The sequence below is a fragment of the Penicillium digitatum genome, chromosome 2, assembly GCF_016767815.1.
Source record: "Penicillium digitatum chromosome 2, complete sequence".
NCBI classification, from domain to species: Eukaryota; Fungi; Ascomycota; class Eurotiomycetes; order Eurotiales; family Aspergillaceae; genus Penicillium; species Penicillium digitatum.
In genome coordinates this window covers 488,958-503,742 of record NC_089385.1, presented here as the reverse complement: position 1 = coordinate 503,742, position 14,785 = coordinate 488,958, and the positions used below count along the sequence as shown (strand labels likewise).

Genomic DNA, 14,785 nt, shown 5'->3' with positions numbered 1-14,785 from the left:
GATATCTCACATGTTGGAAGGGAGGCGTTTTTTTTTGGCACAAACGGTTTGCTTCTATTCTCAAGCCACCAACATTGATGGGGCCGTTCCTTTCCCTACCATTGCACGGACCGTGGCAATCTACTTGGCCATATAGAAGTGCTCACTCCGTCCGTACTCTGTATGTAGACATGATACTGTCTACCTGGTGGGGGGACCATTCCTATCTGGGATGCTGGCGCTTTACGAGATCACTCTGACCTGGACAGGATCACTGTCGTACGAGCTCAGAGTCAGTGGTCAGAGGCTCTTCTGAAAGAGGAAAGGTGTCCAATTTTGAGACATTAAGTCTGAATTTTCATCACCTTCCGAGAAAAGGCCAGCTGACTACGGAGTAGTGAAGTGCTCAACCTCGAGAGAACAGTCGAGAACATTGCGGTGTGGATAAACCAACACGGGAAAATATCGGAAGGTTCAACTGAAAACAAGCCCGGCGGAATTTATATTGACCTTGCGGCTTTCCCTCCATCTCATTGGCGTGCCGATCATCTTCCATGAAATCTTCACCTTTCCTTTTACATATGTGGTAAACCTCTGGTATTGGATGGAACCTCGTCAGCCAGATTTAGGAGTGGGCTTGAAACCTTTCGCCACGACCACAAGCACCTTCGCTACCTTTATCCCCACCCACAGCGTGAAACCTCCTTTCCACATCTCAACCACCTGTCGAACCATCGGAATTCGAGCCGTTTCTTTCTGGCCCTTGCTATTGACTGGCATCACCTTGAAGGCCTTTCAACATCACGTTAGAGAGCAGCAACGATAGGTAAAAGCACTTTCAGCATCCCGACAATTAATATACAAAGCACCCCTCCCGATCTCATTAGGTGCACGCATACGACATCAGATATACATGAAACACACGGCTCTCACATTCGACAGACGCCGCTACCCGAGAGTACGGTATCAATTCCTCTCGATGGGACTTCAATTGTTCCCCGGGTTTTGGGGATCATATTGCCAGCGGCGGTAGTTCTCCCCAATCCACCACTTGGCGACATGGGCAGCTTCGCTGAGCCATTTCACGGCCTCGGGTCCGTGCACCTTTCGCACAACGTCGATCAGGAACAGGAGTTGGAGATCTTCCTGAGGATTCAGCTCAAATGGATCGGCGACGATGTCGGTGAATCGCCACATCGCGTCGGGTTTGAGAGGCACGACTAAGCGGTACGGCTGTGCGGCCGCACGCATGCAGAACCACGTTCCACCAGGGTTCATCGTCGAGAAGTGCCATTCTTGCTTGCCGTCGTGCTCGGGGATGAGTGCGCGTATCATCGACTGGCCCTCGTACATAGGGAGCAGATCCTTGACGATCTTAGTCGATTGCTCGTCGATAGAGGAGGTTTCGACGAGCAGATCGAGGATGGTGGGAAGGATTTGGGTGGAAAGAACAGCATTTTTAACTTCGAGCTGCGGCAGCTTGGGATGTGAGAAGAATAGCGGTACGTGGAAATTTCCGACGTGAGGGGAGTGCCAGGCAGTTATACCACCGTCATTTGGAAGTGATAGACCACTAGATGAAGTAAGAGGCTGGAGGGGCTGCGAGATATAGGCATGACTTACTGGTCACCAGTCATCACAAGAAGGGTCTCATCGGCAATACCGGCATCATCAAGAAGCTTGAGGATATCGGCTATCCACTCGTCCTGGTAGGCAATGGTGTTGAGGTATCGATTTAACCTCTGGTACTGTTCAGTCGACAAATCACCCATCATCTCCCGATAATCACCGGGTTTGTAATACGGAGTGTGTGTATTATGTGTTAGATGGCTAAGGAAGAGGCGAGTGTTGTTCTTCTTGGCATCGTTGATGACATCTCGGAGATAATTTTTCAGCAACTTATCCTCATGGCCATGTTCCTCTTCCTCTTCTGTCTCTTCCGGGATGTATTTTTTACCAGCTGCATCGATTGTTCTCCTTGCCATGATATCTTGATATCCTAGAGCAGGATGAAGCATATAGTGCTTATCCCAGTCGTCGGGGTGTGACTGCATCCACATAGAATGCCACGGCCAGGAAGTCCAGTCATCTGTCTGATTATTGACATTTGGCTGCTGGTTTAATGCCTCGAGTATGTGTGGCAAGCAAGGCTGGTAAATATCATGCAGGTACTCGAGATTGGCCTCAACAGCCATAGGATTCACCCCGCACACTGTGCCAGTAATACTCTTCAGGGTGTATGTCCCGGATGTGTAAGCGTTCCTCGCACTGATGCCACCATAGGGCTTCGGATGATCATCCCCGTCCTTACGGAACCCAGTCTCGAATCCGGTTAAACGCTCGGCGGTAGGGGTGAGCTTGGAGAGCCTATCCTGGACCTCCTCGGGGATACCGCTCGGGTAAGAGTCATTGATGTGTTTCATAATGTAAGAATTTGAGCGGAAGGGCCACACATCCTGTCGAGTGCTCTCTAGCTTTATGAGAATGACATGCTTAATTTTCACACTTCCGCTGTGGAGTAGCTCGCGAATGGGCTCCAAAATTTCGTTCTGGAGGTTTGGCGTGTGTAGAGGATCTTTCACCGGGTTATAGTGTTCATAAACATAGTCAGACTTGTCGTGCTTATTGATACGGAAGGGAGACCAGTCCGGGAAGCCATCTGACGAATTGTACGAAGGTAACCAATCAAATGTGGGAAAGGAGTCCAAAGCGGTGTGACCTTCCAGCCAGCTGAAATCGGCCGGTAGCGAGGTGGAATTTCCATTGGCAGCACTTGATGAGGCACTTGACGGAACGCCTGACGGAGCGCTTTCTGGGGAACTTTCTGGAACAGCACTTCCATTCGCCGATGTGGGACGTTCATGAGCGGGTGAATATTTGTGGCTACCGAATGGCGCGAGGGACAGGGACTTGGAGAGATAACTGTAGTCCGCAGCGCGTGGGCGAATGATACTGAGAAAAATTATGATTAAGCCGCACGATATGGCGATCACACGCTTCAGCAACGACTGGCTCTTTTTTTGCACAAATTCATTTTGAGGTATATCCAATTGTGATATGGAGTCACTGTCGTTGTGACCCTCATCATAGTCTTCAATTTCAACCTGCTGATAGATCTCTGGGTCTGACGGTGTTTTTCGTCGAACAAATCGGCGGACAGGGTAGAGCAAAAGCGAACCCCAAATCTCCAGGAAACTGTCGGTGACTCGGAACAGACACGGCGTGGCAAAGTACGCGCCAATCATAATCAACGTTTCAACCAGAATAGCGACAGCCAACATAGACAAAATGGTCTGTGTAGCGGGATTGGCATTGTCCTTGTGAGAATCTTCCGATTTGCGCCATAAGATCTCCGCCCCTGTATGGACGTAAAAGGAGATATTAGCGGCAGTCAACGACGAGATATACAGACTGGGGTATTATTAGCAATTTACGTTGCTCTATGAGTCCGGATCCGAGCTCACCTGAACAAAAGAGACACAACGCCGGCTACATTTTGGCCAATCCGCGATTCAAATGAACGGGCCAAGTAGCACGCGACCAGAATAAGCACAATGTCCACCAGGAAGAATGTGGGGCCCCATGGGAGGAGGGATGGAACTGCTAGCGACGTGAGATGGACGCAGAGATGGAAGCATTTGGATAGTATTAGGGCAATGAAAGTGGTGGAGAAGAAATATATGCGAGAAGCGTCCAGGTAGAGCTGAGGGGATCTGACGACTTGAAGGGCGAAGAGGGCTGAATCCTCAAGCTGCCTACGGAGGGAGAGATCTCCGGGGCGATGCATTGAAGATTTCATAATGCCGGCAACACCTTTTGAAGGGAAGATGGAATTAAAGATAGAAGCCGATGATGGAGCGAGACATTACGTAAATCGAAATCCAAGAGTCCATAGGGCGGAGCAGCCGGCAACCTTACGGGCTCATACACTCAAAAACGTTGCCCTCTTCAACCTTGGCAGAAAGTGTCCACGTGCTGGATTACCCTGAAAGGTCAGTGACGTCAATCGGTGCATCGGAAAGCAAACATAGCAAACATAGCAAAGAATATATCGACAATCTTGACAATGCACCCCTCAGTGTGTATTCTTGACCATTTCTCATGGCAAATCCTTTTTTTACAGTTTTCAAAATAGTCAGGAGAGGGTTCGAGCGACAAGTTGGCTTGAATGCAGTGTGGGGATCACCAGTGAGTACTAAACCGGAAATGGAAAGCCGAGATTGGCCCGGCATTGATCTCCAGCATCCATGAATATCGATGAGGTCATCGACTTCTCTACGGAGTACTCCTTATTCCCCTGCAAGAGAAGGCAAATTTAGGTTTACCGGGGGGCTAGGGAACACTGGATGGGACTGTTGGTGCCTATAAATCCGGGGTATCTACCATTTGAGTCCCACCAATAGTACTATATATCTCTCATTTAACACCCCACCAAGATGTGGGTCATTGACAGATCACTACTCCGTATGTTGTATATCTTTCACATTTGTTGATCTGCCCAGAGGATTATTGAAGACACACTTATACCAAATCAAAATGGAGTGATCCTCCATAAGTTGTAAAATTCCAGGATCCAAACCGTTTCAGAGACATATCCAAACTACCTCTGGAACGAAGATTACTCAGTGCTAGGATGAGTTGCATTGCCCTTATTGTATCTGCAGGGCTTGACTCAGACGGAATTGGCTCTTGGAACTCTTATCGATGAATGATGCTAAACTGAAGGTCACGGATAAGGACATTCTCGCCGGTACAACGCGTGTCATCTTCAACCGAACGGCCATCGTAAATTTAGAAAGCAAACCAACTTCGTCAGATCAAGTCCTCCAGCTTGTCCAAGGAAGGTCAAGAGACCATCGAAGACAGCTCCAGTAGACCATACTCACTAAATGGTGGGAATCGCCAAAAAGATGACTCCAGCCGACCAGCTTCTCTTTCGAGCTCTGCCAAAGAAAGAAAAGGTTGGGATTTTGGAGTAGAAGCTGGGAGCATTTTCTTCTGAGATTTATGACATCCAATCTTACCCCAAACAGGGCCCGACCGATGGATGCAGCCTACTATACTACTGCTCTTCGAGCTGAAGCGCACCACCTTTTGTCATGCCGAGAAGGAGAGGTCAGTCGTCAGATTGAAAAATACTCTCTTCTGTCTGATGTAGGCAGGCGTGTGTGTGGTACTTACCGATGATTTCAACGATGACCTGAGGTTTCCTACACTCAGTCGGCATCTGCATGTAGATCGAGGTGCCGGCAAGATCTTGCTCTAGAGCTCGCTTTTTTGGTAGAATCAAGAGACCGAGCCACCTTTTTCACCTAACGGGTTGTCGAATGATAGCTATATGGCGCTCGCACATGGTGTCTGTTAGCAGTAGTAGGTGAGTGGTAATGGCAAGAGAGGGATTTTCGAGGGGAGGAGCAGCTAAGTCTCCGATCAGAAGTTTGTGAGCGTGGGGATTTTGTTACCCGAGACGAGGGAAATGGAATAATTCCTGGGGTCTCTCAAGGGACGGATTGAAGCAGGTATTTTTGATTGATGAGGGGAACGTGTGGATGGACGATTATTCGAAGTGAAAGCCATGGGTTGAACGGCTCAATAGACTTGATCAAAGAGTTTGAGCACGCAAAGGAAGTGTTGATGAGCTCTTCAGGTATTGGCCAGGTTGCTCCTTTCTACCTTTATCGACCAACCCAGGATATTCTGTTGAAGGTCTTGGGAGACTATGCTTTCAATTGTATCATGATATGCTGAAAGAACATCACCGTCGAAGTCAAGAGACACCAAGTGCCCTTCACGTACCTAATCCGGAATTAATCACCCATTCTTTGAGTCTTGGGGCCATACAACAGAGAGTTGCCTTCCTATGAGTATCATTTCTCTCCACTCAAAAGCACGTCCACGTCGACGCCCCGCAGCTCCGAGTCCCATAAATCGAGGGGACTCTGAACCAGTAACTTGGCGAATCCACCCGCAAGATCAAGTATATATAGTCTCCAGCCTTTCGTTCACTAGCATGGAGATGGTACCAATTCTCTCATAACTAACCCCCCCAAACATCCCAGTCGCGTAGCCCATTAATCTTAGTTCTCAACCGATTTCTCAAAGAGTGCAAAGGCCACACGGGACGCTCTTGTACTTCAAACCCTTCTCCATCTGTTCAGCGTAATACCGGAAACTTTTATAACCCTTCAGCCAGTCACAGTATTGAAGGTCATGGCGGGAAAATGGTAGCTTCGTCTCCGCAGAGTGAAAGTCAACGACGAGGCTCTAAGCAGTGATATCACGGTCCTTGTAGAATTTGCCACTGCCACTTTTCTTCTCGGCCACTGGTCCATGTATCAAGCAAAGTTCCAAGATATGAAAGAAATAGCCATTGGGATTGTGGTGAATACCATCGCATCTTGGACGCGCCTCGTTACTGGTGATCATGTGTACGAAAAGGCGCGCGTTCGTGTGTGCAGTATAGATAGGCGAGTCGTAGCCCATGGAACTGATAACCAGGATGAAAACAAATCAAGCTCGTCTAGAACCGAAATTTCAAGGATGTAGGTTTTTCTTCATTCAATTGAGGACCGTTCGGGTTTCTACCGAGACTTGAAGACTCATCAGGAGCAGCTGGAGACTGTTTGATGGGCTGTGCGTGTCATGCTTCTCGTGACATGGTCTAAGAGGACCATCCAAATTCAAAGCTGTGTATGGCGCATCCTGAATAGGTAACATATTCGATTTGGACGGATATACGGGTGGAGTGCGATGGTTCTTGATTGCCTCTTCGAAGATCACGACAGATCCATCAAGGCATTCATTTTAATCAGAACGGCGTTTGAAGAAGTCCGCATCCTTTTAACTGATTTTTTTCTGACAACTACATTTTTCCTTCCTTTTCCTATCATCCTTCGTTGAATCAACATTCGATGTACTCTCTTGAGTTTTGTCTATTTTCGGCTCACCAGGCAATGGCCAAAAAAAAGTACGAGAGATGGTTTACATCCATCTACATCCTCAACAGAGGCCAGACCACCAACAGAGACAAAAGTTGCATTAACATTAGAACCACCCATTCCCCCCCTCCTTGGACAAAAAAACTACCTCACAAGCTCCCACTCAGCTACATAAGCCCAAGCCATGCCAACCCGGCCAACATTCTCCTGAAACTCCTGTGCCGTGACATCACTCGCATCTTTCCGATCCCCAAAGCTAGTCAACACAGCCAGCTGCAGGTTCTGACCAGGCGCACCGAGCATACGTGCACTGGGGACATCCACATACCAGAATTCGCCACCGCCCGCGGATCCGGAGCCTGGCACGTGTGTGAAAGGGAGTCTGTCATCCTCGCGTCCATCCACACCATGGATCATCAGCAGGAATAAGCCCACGTGCTGGATGTGGCTGTGACAAGCAAGTGTCCAGTGCGGACAGAGGAGACCAAACTGGAAGCGTATTGCGCCCGGTGTGCTGATGGATATGTGCAAACCTTGTGGGTGGAAGGTCTTGCGACCGATGGTGCGCTTGTCGGCATCGCTGTAGACCTTGAGGCCTTCGACGCCATTTGGCCGTTCCGGGTCTGTGAGGATGTACTCTTCCCAAGTTGGATCGGGGCGTCCGTCCTCGCGGAAGAACTGGCGTTTGTTTTCTGGGAAGTGCTTAAGGCCGAACTCTTCGTTCGGCATTGAGAACATCGATGGTTCGAATCGCTTCTTGTATTGCTGTCCAGCGCCTTCTATGGCTCCTGCTCCCCAGCAAGCGTCAATTAGTTTCCATCGGCCTCCGTCGATTTTGACAGCGTTCCAGGCGTGGTTGCCTTCGTATGGGGGCACCGGGACCCCTGCAGCAAGAGCTTCGTGTCCGAAGCCTTTGCCATGACCGCCGACTACTATTGCCTCTAGACCTGAGTGGGTGGCTAAAGCTGCAAATAGTCCTGCATAGCCTTCGCAGACTGCCATTCCAGATGCGAGAGTACTTGCCGGCGTGGAGGGCTTCACGCAGCTGTTAAAGAAAGCATAGGTATCGTAGAAGATGTTATGATGCAACCACGTAAATATCGCACGTGCCTTGTCTGTCATGGATGAGAACGGTGCTGTCAATTCATTGGCCAGCCACTTCATATCCTGCGTGGGAAGCGATTCACGGGGATATCGGGCTGCATGGTTATCAGGGCCTGAGAAATTCCGACAAACTAAGCATTCCGTGTCTGATGTTGCGGGTGGAGGGCTTGGAGACACAGCTGACCCGTTGAGGCGTGGCTTTGTAGACAAAATTTTGGATAGATCCGGACGAGAACCATGTGGAATCGGTGGTGGGGTTCCTTTGGGCGCAGTTCCGCTGGATTTGGGTGGATTTGTTGAGCTTGTATTGCCAAATCCGAGCTGCCTAACATCCCTGATCTGTGCAGCCGTTGGTGGAGGTGGTAATGCCTTCCGAATCGGTGCATTGGCACTCAAGCCATCACGCGGTCCACTTGTGTCTGCATGCACCCCGGATGGCCGGTGTGGTGGCAGTCGAGGCACCGGGGGATCCTCGTCAGCCTCATAGCGTGGGGGTGGCCGGCTAGGATGTGGAGATGAAGTAGGGCGTGGAGGCTGCGTAGGACGTGGAAGTTGATTCGGCCGTTCAGGCCGACTTGGAGGAGTGGGAACGGGCGGTCTGGACCCGGGTAGTTTGGAGGTCAATCGGGCAGACAGGCTCCCAAAGCTCCTCTTGCTACTAATCGTATGCCGCGGGGGCGGTTCCAAACTAGCTTGCTCCTTTGGTCGGCGGGGAGGCAGTGCAGGCAGTTCTGTCTCGCCCCAAGCGGGAGCTTTTATGCGATTGTTCCCAGTAGAGTTCAACGAAGTTGTTGATGCGCCTCGGCCCGCAGTTGTGGCTGTTGGGGTTGTCGAATATGCCGCATTAGATGTGACCGACTCAAGAGAGGGCCGGCGCTTTTGATCCGTCGGTCGACGCGGTGGTAGCGCGGGACGAGCTGGTGTGGGGGGAGGCAGGCGATCTGATCTTCGCGTGGGCAATGGCGGAGGGGCTTTTGGCTTTGGTTTCACTTGAGGCCGGAGAGTTTCGATTGGAGGCGGTCGCAGGATAGGCCTCTGGGTTTTATTGTCTGCGGGCTCATTTCCGACAGATGCTCGATCAACCACAGAGCCGACTGCATCGTATGAGGGAGGGTTGTTGGCTGACGCGCTCCGTTCGGGGCTCGGGCGGAGTGGTGGTCCAGGGCCTCCTGGTGGGCGGGCCAGTTGCGACTGGTTGAGGGCGGCGATTCGTTGCTGGATAGAATTCAACTGGGGGTCTTCGGTCATGATGCTTGAACCTATTTTTGACGGGAAAGTCGAGATGTGTCTAGAAGAATTCGACAGCTCGAGCTTAGGTACCTGTCCTTGGCTTGGCTGGGGGGGCAAAGTAGCCTTGTTAGGCTCTTTGAAAGACTTCGACGATTGCAAAGATGAACTAATGCAAATGACTGGTTCTAGCTACCACAATCCTGAATAGACGGGAAAAGACCAGTTTAGAAGAAAGAAAGAAAACAACAAGAGGCTCAACTAAAGAGGGGTCAGCCCTGGGGGGCAAGTACGGAGCACCCATGGGTCCAGATCTATATTTGGAACTTCAAGGTACAGAGTAAACAGTACTCCGTACGGAGTACACACAATTTAAATCTACAAGATAAGCCCCGGAAGAATTGAAAACAGAAGAGGGTTGAATGTGTTTCCAGAATATCACGATTCGGGACTCCTAAACGCCGTAAAGCCGGTGAAGCCCTTCATCTGGGACACAAAAAAAGGAACACTAGGTACGTCCAGAGATGAATCAAACCAATAAAAATGACAAGGAAAAGGTTAGCATTTAAAAATTAACAAGCCTCGAGCTCTCCGACTGAGCATGCAACCTGTTCAGAAGAGCTCGAGGCTGTGATACAGGCATAAGAAAGTTCAAGTACATCGTTGGAGAAAGGGAAGGGAAATTCACAAAGTGGTAAAGCCATGAAGGTAGAGGGCCAGCGTCAATCATCAGCAGCGTCACTTCGTCCGAATTTAAATCATCGTTAGGAAAAACGGGCAATTCTTAGACATTCTTGTAGAGGAGCAGGGGCTCGCCAACATTCTCGATCTCCGGAATGGTGCACTTTAAATCGAATGCCTTGGCTAGAACGATCTTGAAGATCTGCAGTGAGTTAGTAGGTGTCCTATCAGACTTGGAAAAAAGAGTAACAGGAGATGAGCGGCTGCAACGTACCTTTTGCACATTGATGCTGTGGCTGGTGCTGCTGAAGATCAGACTAGCCTTCATCGCCTTGGCAAATCGCTTGGCCTGCAAATACATTAGTCGCTGCGGGGGGTATGTTTAAGCGAGGGCCACTACAGTACCTGAATAGAGATCTCCTCCTGATCCTCGCGGGGGAAGTTCACAAAGTGATCATATTTAGTGCCCACCAGGAAGGGAATGGCTGTCTTGTTGAAGCCACGTCCCTGACGGTACCACTCTTTAATGGAGTTCAATGTACTCTTGCGAGTGAGATCGAACATGAAAAGAATTGCAACGGCGTCATTACAGACAAGCGGTAGCATATTAACAAACTCGCGCTGGCCACCGAGATCCCAAATTGAGAAGGTGATTTCAGTGTTGCGAATCGAGATTGTCTTTTCCATAAAGTTGACACCTAGAAGTTACTTTGGTCAGAAAAACCAGAGCTATTGGACGGACAATTCAACCTACCCAACGTTTGGATGTAATCCTCATCCCAGCTGCCCTCGACGTACTTGACCATCAAACTGGTCTTTCCAATCTGCGCATCGCCTACCATACCAACTTTAATCACCACACTGTTCTTGCTGGCCTGGGAGGCTTGGCGCTGACTGGCGTCCTGTTGCTGTAACTGGGAAACCCCGGTGGCGCGTTCTGGTCCACTAGAGAGTCCCGATCCGGGCCTGGAGTTGGGAACAGGTAGAGGGTGGTGGTTGAGCAACGGAGATGAGTTCTGGCGGGATTGGTCAGTGTCTTGGGCGGCGTATTCAAGACCAGATTGATGAAAGTCAGTCGATCGGGAGTGGTAATGCGCTTTCGAGTCGCTGTTATAGCCATTGTGGATGGCGGCACGGCTAATTGTGTGGTCGGAAGCCAGCTCTTCAGTATGGGCCATGACAGGTGCAGACTGCCCCAATGGTTGGTTCACAGGCTGCTCGGGTGAAGAGTCCTGTCCCTGTCCGTATGCTTGCTCCTGCGCCTGTTGCGTCTGATCCTCTGGGGCAATCTGCTCGGATTCTGCAAGGACAGAAGCAGCAGGCGCTTCCACCTCAGGAGCAACAAGAGACTCCAACTTAGACTTAGGGGACTCCATGGCGTTTCACGATCCGTGTTGTGGAATTCAGAAACGCAATCTGTCAAGCGAGTTCTAATGATCAGCATCTACGTGGAAAGTGGAGAGTTTCGGGATGTGACTAACCAGTATCACAAAGGGCTAAAATTCCAGCGCAATCTAGCGATACTGCATATGTATTGACCCAAGGGATTAATTTAGGAAAATCGAAAAAGCCGAGAGGGCGATTGATTCCCGGGAGTTCAAGCGGACAAGGGTGGTCACAGAGTAAACAGACCGAATTGGGGGGTGATGAAAATCCGAAGCGAAGCAAACAAACGTAGGAAGTAGGCTGGAAATGAATGTCAAGTATGTAATTCCTTTGAAACAGCGGGGCCCAGGCACATAAATAAGAACGTCAGGACTCTCCGGTACCTTCAGCTCGAGGGCGGGCAATTCGAATCTAGCGCTAGTCCACGATAGGTTTAGCGTCACTCCCACGCTGTTGCCAAAATTTACAAAAAAAAAAAGTTCTTATCGCACATCCCCCTCCTCGGTCTCGACACTCTTTTAATTAGCAACTTTTCAAAGATTTCAAGATGTCTAAGAGAAGTGCAGAAGTGGATGAGAATCCCGCCGCTCTCAAGGCTGGCGAGCGACCAATTGCAGATGTCCCAATGGACGAGGCGGGGGAGTTCGAAGACGAGTTCGAGGATGAATTCGAGAGTGAAGACGAGATCCTAGAGGCCGGAGTGGATGGTCGACCAGATGCTGAGCGCGAGGAAGAAGAGAAGGGTGCGGACTCTTCTTGGATTCTTTTAAATCTGTTTAAGTGAACTGACCGTGTTGAAATCTTATAGCAGCTATGGATGTCGACAAGGAGACTTTCATTCCTGGGCGAACAAAACTGGCCCCCGGAGAGACACTATCACCCGATCCCTCCACTTACGATATGCTTCACACACTCAGCACACCATGGCCATGCCTTTCCTTCGACATTGTGCGCGATTCACTCGGTGATAACCGTAAGACCTACCCCGCCACTGTCTACGCCGTTACCGGTACACAAGCCGAGGGCTCCAAATCCAAGGACAACGAACTCATGGTGCTCAAGATGAGCAGCCTGAGCAAGATGGAGAAGGACGGTGAGGACTCAGACAGCGACTCGGACGACGACGACATGGGCGAGCCCATTCTTGAGCACAAGTCGATCCCGCTTGGCTCAACGACAAATCGCATCCGTACCCACCAGACCCCCTCCCAGTCCGGTGATTACTCCAAACCCCCGCAGACCCTTACCGCGACCTGGCTCGAGAACTCGCAAGTTGTTATTCACGATGTTACCGCCCACCTTTCCAGCTTCGATGTTCCCGGCACTATTCTTCCCCCTTCGGCATCTAAGCCTCTTTCCACCCTGCGCATGCACAAGACCGAAGGATATGCGTTGGACTGGTCTCCTCTCCAGCCTCTTGGAAAGCTATTGACCGGTGACAACAACGGATTGATCTACGCTACCACTCGCACTGAAGGCGGCGGCTGGGTTACCGACAACCGGCCCTTCACAGGCCACGCTTCCTCGATTGAGGAATTGCAGTGGTCTCCAAACGAGCGCAATGTGTTTGCATCCGCTAGCAGCGACGGTAGCGTTAAGGTTTGGGATGTGCGATCCAAGTCGCGCAAGCCCGCCGTGGATGTCCAGGTCTCCAACACCGACGTGAACGTTATGAGCTGGTCTAACCAGACAGCTCACCTTTTGGCCACTGGTGCCGATGATGGACAGTGGGCAGTCTGGGATCTGCGTCACTGGAAACCCAATGCCGCGGCGCCTTCCGCTCAGGTCACTTCTACCCCCGTTGCATCCTTCGACTTCCACAAGGAGCCCATTACTACTATCGAATGGCACCCCTCAGATGATAGTGTGGTGGCTGTTGGCTCCGCAGACAACACTGTCACACTTTGGGATCTTGCTGTCGAGCTGGACGACGAAGAAAGCCGCCAGGCCAACATGGCGGACATTCCTTCGCAACTGCTGTTCGTGCATTACATGGAGTCTGTCAAGGAACTCCACTGGCAGGCACAGATGCCTGGTACGCTCATGGCGACCGGCAGCAATGGATTCAGGTACGTAATATCTTTCCGATAAGAAGTCATGAAGCAAGCTAACCCGATCCGTTTTACAGTGTTTTCAAGACGATCAGTGTCTAAACGAAGAAAATGACTCCACGCTCCGACTGACTCGGGAATATCATGTGCCATGTCTTGCTCATATACCATTCGAATTATATGGATTTTTTGCTCCTCAATATCATTATGCTCGGAGTTAGACCCTTTCCTTCGCATGGTTAGGGTGGGTGAACCAACCCGATTTTGTCGTTACAGCTGGCACAGTAAATAGATATCTTTCGGCGACATCTTGGGTTAGTAGTCCATCGCATACATGCGTCACTGAGGTTGATCGACATTCTGGGCTAGATAATCCTTCGCAGTATACGGTGGAATCAGGTCCAGGCAATTCCGTGACTTCTGGGAGGGAAGAGGCAATCTACACTGCAAAATCCCAGCAGCGGGAAAACAATACACTATGAAATGCTCCGCACATGAGCCCTCCTTCCACGAATTTACTCAAGCACGTCAACTGCTATGCTCGCCTATTCAACACATAGAATGTACAAGGCGTTAGCAGGGAAAGCCTGCACCTAAGCAAAGTCACTGCGCAGGAGAGACCGTTCCAGATCCCTTATGCGCCATTATGCGCCATTAAATACTCCGTACGGAGTACCTATACCTACATATGCAGCCTGTTGTATGTGATATGACCTCGTGCACAGCACATGTACTCCGTAGCTTTCAGCGCTGCGAATTGGTCTGGGGCCGAGTCGGGTGCGACGATTGGACCAGTCGGGTCAATGGCGAGTGCATGAAGTAGCCGCGAATCGATCTCTTTGTTGATAGGTTTTACGTGCAAATCAAATCGATGGCTTTGGGAAATATGGATTAAATAAGTGGTCTTCCGTACAGTCCTTCGTACTCGTTTTAGTCTTGAGACGTTGTTGGAAGATCGACTCTGGCTGTGCATTGTGGCGATATGGGATGTTTGGTGTCCATGCGAAAAGACCCACTCAATGTTGCTTTGCTATATTGGACATGTTAAATTGGATATTGTAATGCCAATGAGCATGGAGACGGTGGAGTGGGTTGACGCTCCAGGTATGACATGCATGAATTCGAATGGAGACTGTTGAGCGCATTTCCATGTCAGACAGTTTTGACTGTTGTGCTTGTGTTGCTCGGCTCTAGACATCAGAATCCAGAAATGTATTGGCGGTGGCTACATCTCGATAGAGGTCATCTCTCGAGAAGTGCCTAGCAGTAGTGTATAAAATATATAACTCCGAAGCTGACTGCATAACACGCATGGTACCTCACGCTAGAACATCAATCGATCTGATCTACCGGCCAAGTCTGCTCCTGTCCAATCCAGAAAAGAGCACGTTCAGTTCTTCGTCATCGTGTCTGCCATAA

The 14,785-nt window shown here is 50.1% G+C and overlaps 4 protein-coding genes across 4 annotated transcripts; 1 reads left to right on the top strand and 3 right to left on the bottom strand.

Moving 5' to 3' along the window:
* Positions 1-966: 966 nt before the first annotated feature.
* Positions 967-3,778, bottom strand: Pdw03_6258 (Alkaline phosphatase-like, alpha/beta/alpha; the record flags this gene model as incomplete). The annotated part of the gene is made up of 3 exons (XM_066101294.1): positions 967-1,552; positions 1,603-3,390; positions 3,444-3,778. 3 exons carry the CDS (start codon positions 3,776-3,778, stop codon positions 967-969), a joined length of 2,709 nt encoding a protein of 902 aa, XP_065956377.1.
* A 3,283-nt stretch (positions 3,779-7,061) lies between these two features.
* Positions 7,062-9,269, bottom strand: Pdw03_6257 (Transglutaminase-like; the record flags this gene model as incomplete). The annotated part of the gene is made up of 1 exon (XM_014680193.1): positions 7,062-9,269. One exon carries the CDS (start codon positions 9,267-9,269, stop codon positions 7,062-7,064), a length of 2,208 nt encoding a protein of 735 aa, XP_014535679.1.
* Positions 9,270-10,032: 763 nt separating this feature from the next.
* On the bottom strand, positions 10,033-11,305 carry Pdw03_6256 (GTP binding protein (SPG1), putative; the record flags this gene model as incomplete). Its single annotated transcript, XM_014680194.1, has 4 exons — positions 10,033-10,131; positions 10,204-10,278; positions 10,335-10,627; positions 10,684-11,305. The coding sequence occupies 4 exons, from the start codon at positions 11,303-11,305 to the stop codon at positions 10,033-10,035; spliced, it is 1,089 nt and encodes a 362-aa protein (XP_014535680.1).
* A 557-nt stretch (positions 11,306-11,862) lies between these two features.
* Positions 11,863-13,468, top strand: Pdw03_6255 (Ribosome biogenesis protein (Rrb1), putative; the record flags this gene model as incomplete). Its single annotated transcript, XM_014680195.1, has 3 exons — positions 11,863-12,058; positions 12,124-13,384; positions 13,444-13,468. The coding sequence occupies 3 exons, from the start codon at positions 11,863-11,865 to the stop codon at positions 13,466-13,468; spliced, it is 1,482 nt and encodes a 493-aa protein (XP_014535681.1).
* Between the last annotated feature and the right edge of the window lie 1,317 nt (positions 13,469-14,785).